The sequence below is a fragment of the Bipolaris zeicola genome (assembly GCF_000523435.1).
Source record: "Bipolaris zeicola 26-R-13 unplaced genomic scaffold scaffold_459, whole genome shotgun sequence".
Taxonomy (NCBI): Eukaryota; Fungi; Ascomycota; class Dothideomycetes; order Pleosporales; family Pleosporaceae; genus Bipolaris; species Bipolaris zeicola.
Genome location: NW_006912508.1, coordinates 128 through 9,011, shown reverse-complemented (window position 1 = coordinate 9,011; position 8,884 = coordinate 128). Strand labels below are relative to the sequence as shown.

At 50.5% G+C, this 8,884-nt stretch overlaps 4 protein-coding genes across 4 annotated transcripts; 1 reads left to right on the top strand and 3 right to left on the bottom strand.

Moving 5' to 3' along the window:
• Nucleotides 1-480: 480 nt before the first annotated feature.
• On the bottom strand, nucleotides 481-1,707 carry COCCADRAFT_31305 (uncharacterized protein; the record flags this gene model as incomplete). Its single annotated transcript, XM_007720374.1, has 1 exon — nucleotides 481-1,707. One exon carries the CDS (start codon nucleotides 1,705-1,707, stop codon nucleotides 481-483), a length of 1,227 nt encoding a protein of 408 aa, XP_007718564.1.
• A 604-nt stretch (nucleotides 1,708-2,311) lies between these two features.
• COCCADRAFT_10188 (uncharacterized protein) lies at nucleotides 2,312-3,657 on the bottom strand (the record flags this gene model as incomplete). Its single annotated transcript, XM_007720373.1, has 2 exons — nucleotides 2,312-2,871; nucleotides 2,922-3,657. 2 exons carry the CDS (start codon nucleotides 3,655-3,657, stop codon nucleotides 2,312-2,314), a joined length of 1,296 nt encoding a protein of 431 aa, XP_007718563.1.
• Nucleotides 3,658-4,154: 497 nt separating this feature from the next.
• COCCADRAFT_112494 (uncharacterized protein) lies at nucleotides 4,155-5,451 on the bottom strand (the record flags this gene model as incomplete). Its single annotated transcript, XM_007720372.1, has 4 exons — nucleotides 4,155-4,791; nucleotides 4,842-5,083; nucleotides 5,137-5,247; nucleotides 5,296-5,451. The coding sequence occupies 4 exons, from the start codon at nucleotides 5,449-5,451 to the stop codon at nucleotides 4,155-4,157; spliced, it is 1,146 nt and encodes a 381-aa protein (XP_007718562.1).
• Nucleotides 5,452-6,938: 1,487 nt separating this feature from the next.
• Nucleotides 6,939-8,557, top strand: COCCADRAFT_10186 (uncharacterized protein; the record flags this gene model as incomplete). Its single annotated transcript, XM_007720371.1, has 4 exons — nucleotides 6,939-7,120; nucleotides 7,171-7,605; nucleotides 7,657-7,869; nucleotides 7,921-8,557. The coding sequence occupies 4 exons, from the start codon at nucleotides 6,939-6,941 to the stop codon at nucleotides 8,555-8,557; spliced, it is 1,467 nt and encodes a 488-aa protein (XP_007718561.1).
• Between the last annotated feature and the right edge of the window lie 327 nt (nucleotides 8,558-8,884).

Below are 8,884 nucleotides of genomic sequence, written 5' to 3'. Positions count from 1 at the left end.
AGAAAGCTCAGAGACTGCTATTTGCACGTCAGCTTCAGTATACTCTCTCTGGGTTTGTAGTTGTTGAGACATCACGCGTTATTGTTGGGACGTTGTTTTAGTGGGGGAACTGCGGCGCTCGGTGGGGTGCGGCGCTCGGTGGTGAAACACGTTACATCACCTACATTAATGAAAATCATAAAGTAAGAGCAGTTCGAATAAGCTTTTGCCAAATTTTACCCCCTTCCTCTACTAATGCAATGCACGTAAGCGCGCAAAACTTTCTTGTAATTGTGCAGGGCAGGCGGAAAGACAGGGGGCGAGGCGGAACGTGTCTGGAGCGCGGAACCAGCGTGTACCCTGATGGCTGCCACGCAACATCATCATGTCATCAACGTTTTCTTACACAGTACAAATGATTCGCCATTCGAAACCTTTTCGTAAGGAAACATGTACTTCGTTACTAAGAACACATAATATGAAATCTAACACATCCCTTCTTCAATACTGACACGAGCAGTCCGTATTCCAAGTCGCACGACACAACACACACGTCGCATCCCTCCCAGCATCCGCACAATGCCATTCCCAAACCTCAAAACAAAACCTATGCACACTCTTCCCGCACCCGTCTTTACACCACACAGTCTCTTCTTCTCCAGCCTCTGATGCTGCATCTAGCGCATCAAGACATATTGCGCACGCTGTGTCACTAGATCGCCGCGGAACATGATGACAACCTTGGCAATCGCACTCATCATCCCAGTCTGCGCGACAGATAACGCAGGTAGGGTTCCGACCATCTTGTTCGCGTTGTGTGCGCCAGGCTTCGAAGCAGGATTTGTGGACAGGACGGCCGCAGCTGGATTTGCACCAGACTAGGTCTGCGGCGGGGGAGTTGGAGAGAGGACCGCCTTCGTGGCAGATTGGGCAGGGATCGGAGAGGAGGATGCGACAGGTGTGGGGACGGGTGCAAGGCTGTGGTTGAAGAGGGGATGGTGATGATGTGAGGGGATCCGTTGCGTTGTCTGCGGATGAGGGTGTAGCTGTTCTTGAGATTTGAGAGATAGAACTTGGTGGAGTGACAGTCTGAGGTGTCAATTCTGTGGAATCACTGGTGGATGAAGTTGTAGAGTCCTCGTTCGAGTCGGATGGTATCGAGGAACGTCGTGACGGCGCTGGTGAAGAAATTTCAGATACTGAGGTGCTAGTCATGGACGTTGTCTGGACTAGTGGATGATTGTTCGATACAATCTCCAGGAGTTCGTTCGTACACCTCATCGTCTCCTGTATCATGTCGCGGAGGTTCTCAGGCTGAAGAGATGTAGTGGACGATATGGGCGATGCCGTTATGTTGGATGGCGATGAATTACTGACTGAAACCCTGCCAGTTGGAAAAGCTGCGTATATCTTGCTGCTCCACTTGTACACCATGGAATCAACCTGTTGTTGATGGTAACGTACACAGAGTCCATAGCTAGCAAGACGTTCAAGCTGAGGCCGTAGAATTGTAGGATCGGGCGGCTGTTGTGACATATCATCCATGATTGATCTCATCATACTCCAGGACCAATCATTTATGTGTGCCAGGCATTTGCGACGCTTGGAGGGGGCGTAACCAACGCAACGATTATCATCGCAGAGACCTAGGACGTCTCTTGGGCACCATTGCTGACGGCTACGTGTGTTCGAGTCAACAAAAGAGTGCCTGGAAATGTTTAGAGTCATTTTGAAGAAAGCCTAGAGAAAATATGTTAATGTAATGAGTAGATGATTTGCAAAGTGTAGGACACCGAGTACCGCAACATCTCTTCAGTTATACTTGAAAGCGGCCACCATCATACGATCGATCCAACAGCTTGGCTTCTCACTGCCTAGGAGAGCATATTCCTAAGGTAAGAAGAAGGTCATGCGATGTGGCTATGCCGCCAACACATTGAAGGCGAAGCGCCAACTTTGCAGCGAACCAAGCCTGGCTTTCTGCCTACGTGGGATACTCTGGGAGAGTCGAAAGTCAAAGGATCATGATTTCCAAACATTGTAAGCTTTAGAACGAGGCTGTGCGCTTCCACATTAATGCATGCAGTCTGTAATAGTAAGGTAGCACAAGATGTTGGTGAGGCTGATGCGGCGTAGTCATAACGCGCCGTCACCCGACACATTGAGCGTTTCGACGCTTGCTCGCTCGTATGCGTCTATTGGTGCAATTCTCAGCCGAGACAAGTTTGACAAAACTTTGTTCTGTAATGGCTGCTAGCTCAGCGTGGGGAAATTCTTGGAACTTACGTCGGCCGATAAGGAAACTTCCGTTGCGTAATACTATGGACTTGCACTACTGTACTGCCGCACTTGTTCCATCCCTCATGAGTCCTATTGCTCGTGTCAGATCCTCTGTGATATCATGGTCCCAGACCCAGTTCATCCTAGTCAATGCATTTTGCTTGAGTGCTTCAAGGTCATCTCCTACGCCTTCTCCTTCAAGTTCCCACAGCATGCCGGCTTCGCGACTTGTCTTGACGAGTTTCTGGCTGCGTGGTCTCCTCACCGCATCGTATGCGTGAAAAGCCTTCGCAATGTCGCTTTTTGAGGTACATTGAGACAGCAGTTCACTGAGGATGTAGACGTCCTCGATGCCCATTCCAGCGCCCGCCCCTTGGTGAGGTGTTGAAGCATGGGCTGCATCGCCGACAAGACATAGGAGTAGCTTGGTAGAGTAGTAAGTTGGCGCGGGTGGGTGATCAAAGAGTGCCCAAATATCAGGCTTCTGTAGGTTCTCCATGATGGTGCGCACAGCGGGATTCCAGTGTTCGTAGTCGTTCAACATGTCTTCACGAGTCGTCTGCACTACCCATTCTGGTTGGTCCCATGTGGGGCGAGAAGAGAAGGCTACCACTATTGATGTCTTAGCCCGAGTAATTGCGAAAACCAGATGAACCGCTTACCGTTAAAGAGTGTTCCGTTTGCGATGGGAAAGGTAAGTACATGACCACGATAACCCATGTAGAGCTGCGGCGTCTCCGGTGTACCTTTGCCCATTATATCGATAGCCTTGGCCATGGGTATTAGCCCACGGTAGGCGTACTTCCCGGAAAAGACGGCTTTTGATGCCATAGAGTCGCCGAGCAGTATAGATCGCGTGCGCGATTTGATTCCATCGCATCCCAGTACAGCGTCATGCAGTGCCGTTGATCCATCAGTGAAATGAAGAATCACCTTTCCTGAACCATACTCTGCTTCTGTGATGTTTTGCAATCTCTTTCTGAATTGCGCAATACCCTCCGGCAGCAACTTGACTAGTTCATTCAAGAAATGCGCTCGGTGCACCCCTCCTCGAGGGCCTGTCCTTGCTGGCATAACGAAGACCTCCTCCCCTGATGTAACGTCTTTCTTCCGCTCGTCGCCAACCCTCACAGTAAACCACCGCGGTGGTTCCGTCGCCGTATTTCCTTTGCTGCACTTCTCAAATGCAGCTGCAATGCGTGGATCGATGAGTCCCATGGTGCGAACCATGACGGGTTCAAAACCAACCCCTGCACCTATCTCCCCGAATTCGTTGGCAGACTCATAGAGTGTGACAAGAATGTGTGGGCAATTTTTCAGCATCGCGATAGCGAGTGTGAGGCCTGCTATGCCACCCCCGACCACTGCAATGCTGAGGGGATCCGCTGCGGCCGCCATGATGCCCAACTGGAAAAAAATCCTTGCGTGATAGTATGCTGATGTGATGCTCGATGCGAGAGACCAATCGGACCAAAATGTCAGGATATTGGTGAGTGATGTTTCCTTTTGCCACTCGTCTTTGCACTATTAGAAACAGGTGCGGTACTGTAATAGAAGGGCCTATGGAAAAGTTATCATGCCACCGGGAGTAAACGCTTAGACACGATATTGGGTACCCGGCCATATGCAGCACACTCTCCCTGTAACTGTCTAACTGGGTGGGGATTTAGAAACGATGCGCTAAATTTTAGTGCTGCTCCTGACAAGCATTAGTACACCCCGGCTACTGCACCCAGGTACTGATCAGACCCGAGTGGTGGATTTCCGGGTTGTCAGGGTCAGGGCGAGAATAACTTTGGTACTTTTGTGACGTCTGACACGTTTGGAACACGAGAGTATGCAGTGTATATCTATTATTATTATCTTTTTTTTTCTCTAGAATGCAGCGCTTGACATTACTCCCGAACGACCTTGACATCCGTAGTGACGGTGATGCCCTCGAAAACAAGGTCCTCACTTCCGCTCTCACTACTTCGAGGCCGGCTCGTCGTAATGTGTGCTACTGTTTTTTTGCCCTCCATGATGTGTTCCTGGCTCTCGCTAGGGCTGATGTCTGCATATGTGTCTGGCCGCCCCCTGCTCCCGCTCTTAACATTGCCCATGGCATAGGAATGGGAGGTGTCCGTTCCTCCTGGTCCCCTTGCCGCACTGAGAGCATTGCCTGTAGGTCTGCTGTTGCCATACTGCTGATACCCACTGCTTGCCCCCCTGGTACTTCTCCATTTTCTGGGCCACAATGCCGCGATAGCTTTGCGCAGACTAATCAGACATGCGCAAATGACGCCAGTCGCAGCTTCGATGAAGCTCCATAGATTTGTTGGAGCAGACTCCCAGGTGGGGTCCTTGGTTCTGAGGGTCAACGGCAGCGTTCCCATGCGAAGAGCGGTCGTTAAGCAGATGAAGAAACCCATGGAGAAGAGGACTACAAGGCCAACTCGTGAGCCCAGAGACATGTTGAGGCGCACGATGATTGGCATTGGAAGGATGAATATTGCGATGTCAGTGATGAGATTTGTGATTGCGTTGGACCAGCTGTGAAGATAGTCAGTACTGGCCATACAAACGTCTGGTGTAGTCCTTACCGGTGTCCAAAGAAGCTGATACATGTTCCTGGTATTGAACGATCGTACACGCGGGCTATCGGTGTACATTGGAAGATCACAACGAATATGTATGATATCGTCCATCCAACTGATACCGCACCGAAGATCTTGCAGATCAGTCGAAAGCGGGGCATGGGGAACACGCGGTAGTACAAGGCAATGAAAGCCATTTTGTTGAAGCCATTCGTCAGAGTGTAGAAGACTTGCGTGAGCCAGAAGAACTGCAGACAGCCTGTCAGCTGGTTTTCAAAGTCATTACATCCACTTCACTGACCTTGATCGCCTTCTTAAAGTTACCGCCAGACTTTTCTATGTCGGCACCTTTCAGTCCAAATCCATAGATTGTAGCCATATAGACGCATATGGCGAAGGCTATCAGCCACATCTGTCTTCTGTCAGTGTCTGTCTGCAGAACTCGCACTCGAACGCTTACGTTTGCTGTAATGACCAGTGCATCTTCGATCCCCAACCAGCCCCTATTCTTGAATGTGATGGACAAGCGACATATCAAGAGAATGGTAGCGATGGAGGTCAAGGTTACAGTAACCCATCGCAAATCATGTTGCTCACCCGGATAGGCGCTGTACATTCTCGTTTGAGCGGTGAAGTCTTACAGGCGGCCGAACCAAAGGCATGCGGAGATCGACAGAGCATCTAGTCATTCAGGTAGACTTATAGCAGATCCCTTGCTTCTCATTGACAGTTGTGCTGGAAATGCCCAGCGTTTTGTCTCCACGGGTGATAATATCTAGTTTGGGCTGTACCGGTCTGTGCATAGACTTCCTCGTTCCACTATGCATGACAAGGTATACACACTTATTTATGTAGCATAGCCTCTTCACAGCTGGGACTACGGCTTGCGCTTCAAGTTCCGCAATGCGCTATACCCATCGCAATACATGCCTGGTACACGCCCAAAACCGGACCGTTTCTTACATTGAAATCCTTCGAATGACTGTGCAGCAGAGACGAAATTTTTCTAACAAATGGAACACTTCGGAACCAATGATGATTTCCGGGTGGAATCCTTCCGTATGTAGGTACCCACTATGGCTGGTAGCTGAAGGAGCACCTTACTGGAAGGGAAGGCTTGAAAGAAAGGCCGAGCGGCCTTATATGACCTTGGCCGCATCGCTTGCTGTGGGTTTCGCATAGGGTTCTGGAGTACGGAGCGGAACGCATTCTCTATTTCGCCGAACACGAGATTGCGCAGCAGAATCCTTGCACCCGCACGGTGGTGTCGTTTGGTTCTGCACAAGGAGAGCTTCGTGGCGCTCCCGCCCTCACCCATTGAAATCTATGACGAAAACATTTCAGCTGTGTTTCCATGTCGCCTATAAGAATCCTATAGGGACAGATAAGCTCAGGGTGGCGTACTCTAGACGGAGAATTTCAGGCGGACGGAAGAATAGTAAGTTTAACTACTGTTACACCTTTTGCCCGGGCCGTCGCGTGGGGATGAACAAGCCGCTCCGGCGGGATGGGACATTTCTACTCCGACCCGCGATTTTGGCGTTTACCAAGACATAGCGCTGCACTATTGACAGTCAGACACGATATACCGTACTTCTACCGAAGGTGATTGGCGAATGAGCCGCTGGGTCGGGTACTGATCGTAAATCAGCATGATAGACGGAGGTCCAGGCCTTGAAGCATCTGATGCCGAACCCTGAAGAGCTCGGCAGCGAGAAAAGTGGCTCGTTAATACACCACCAACGAATGAGCGACTGGCATACTAATGCGGTGAGTGATCCGTAGCATGGTTAGTTGTCGAATCTCCTTGCGGCACCCCCGAATATCACCCCATCTTTTGAACGCTTGGGGGTACTTCGGTGCTTCTAGAACAGCAAGACCATCTCAATCCAAACCGTTCGCCGTTGGTATCTCGCTTGGAGATTTTACCTCAGTTTTTGTCCTGCACGCGGCTAAATGCCATGTGTTTGGGGTTGGCCATTATCTTCTGCAGTCGCCCCTGTCCTTGCTTGCATTGCAGGCCTGCTGGTTACTCAAGACACAGTATTGTGCAGCTATAATCTACGGCCTTACCCCGCCTAACCTCTGCAATCACCATCTACAATGGCCGAACCCAGCTCAATCGAAAAGGGCGCCTTCGTCCAGGGCTCATCCGTGTCTTCGCCTGGTTCGACGACCGAAGAAGTCTCTTTTGATCCCGCTGCTGAGCGCAAGCTTTTGCGAAAGCTCGACATCAGGATCTTGCCTGTACTATGGATCCTCTATCTTGTCAACTTCATCGACCGGTAGGAGTTCTCTCTCATCTCTCACCTGCAAAACTAACTCAATTCTCCAGCGCCAACATTGGAAATGCGAAAATCGCGGGCATGGAGAAGGAGCTGAACCTCATCGGCCAGCGCTTCAACATCTGTGTGTGGGTCTTTAACCTTGGCTACCTTGTTGCTGGTATTCCGCTTCAAATTGCGTTCAAGCATTATGGGCCAAAATCCCTCTGTGTCATGATGTTCTTTTGGGGCATCACAGTCATCGGACAGGGAAATGTCAAGCGATGGGAAGAAATGGTTGTTTGCCGTCTGCTCACTGGCTTCGCTGAAGCGGCCTTCATCTCTGGCTGTGCCTATCTGATCGGCGCATACTACTCCAAGCGCGAGTATCTTACACGCTATGTCTACTTCCTTACGGCCGGTATCATCGCCGGTGCTATCAACGGATTTCTCTCGTCGTTGATCTCTAAGATGAGCGGTACTGCTGGCTATGCCGCATGGCGATGGTAAGTCGACTTTGCGCATGCATTCGAGCGGCAGTTACTAACTCGAAAAAGGATTTTTATCATCGAAGGTTGCATTACAGTCTTCATCAGCATCATCACCTGGCCATTTATTCCTCCGTTCCCAGAAGACTGCAATTTCTTGTCTCCTGAAGAAAAGGCTCTTATGCTTGCACGAGTGAAGGCTGATGGAGGCCATGTGTCTGACGATGAAATCACACTCAAGAAGGCTCTCGAGTACCTGAAAGACTGGAAGATCTGGACTGGGTAAGCTAATATCGTTCAATTGCTTGAACGCCAATACTGACAAACCGACAGTGTCGCAATGAACCTCGGAGTCACAGAAAACGCAAACTCGCTCGCCAACTTCCAGCCGACTATCCTCAAAGGCCTCGGCTACACTGCGATCCAGGCTCAAGTCCACACCATCCCCGTATACCTGGTCGGTGCTGCCTTCTCCGTCATCTTCGCTTATGCAAGTGAGCGTCTGCAGCGCCGCTACCTTTTCTACATCTTTGGCTGGGCGGTTCTCGCAGTTGGTCTCATCGTTGAGATTGCACACCCGCCAAACCCCAAGGTACGATACATGGGCATGTTCTTCATCGCATGCGGCTGCTACCTCGCCATGCCCATCTCCATCATCTGGGTCTCTATGAACTGCGGCAGCGGCTACAAGCGCGCCGTAGCCATCGCCGCAATCATCAACTTTGGCACCGCCGGCGCCTTCGTCAGCTCCAACGTTTTCCTCTTCAACGAAGCCCCCCGGTTCCGTACTGGTTTCAGCACTGGTCTCGGTCTAGCGTGCTTGGGTGCCATTGCCGCGACCATAACCTGGTACGGCTGCAAGAAGGAGAACAAGAGGCGCGACCAAAAGAGGCTCGAGTTGCCCGAGGTCTTGGATCAGAGCATGAAGGAGTTGGGCGACGAGCACCCAGACTTCCGCTTTGCCTTGTAGACAGTTTTTCCCAGAAATCAGTGTAGCTGGCTACTTATCATTAGATAATTATACTACCGCTCACCGCGGCAACACAACATAATAGACCTAGAATAGAGCATATAAATATATCAAGCAGATTGTGCTCCCCATGTTTGGGTCGCAATCTTGCGAAAATTGAATAGACTGAATCTTGAAAGATATTGATTGGAAGGGGCGAGACTCTTGATGTGCAGCAGTACTTGCATGGCGCTAAGACGGAACGCAGTCGCACGGTACACCCTTTGGACTCGCGCGAACCACTCATAAAAATGGCTCATGCGCATCGTGCTGTACACATGTAATAAA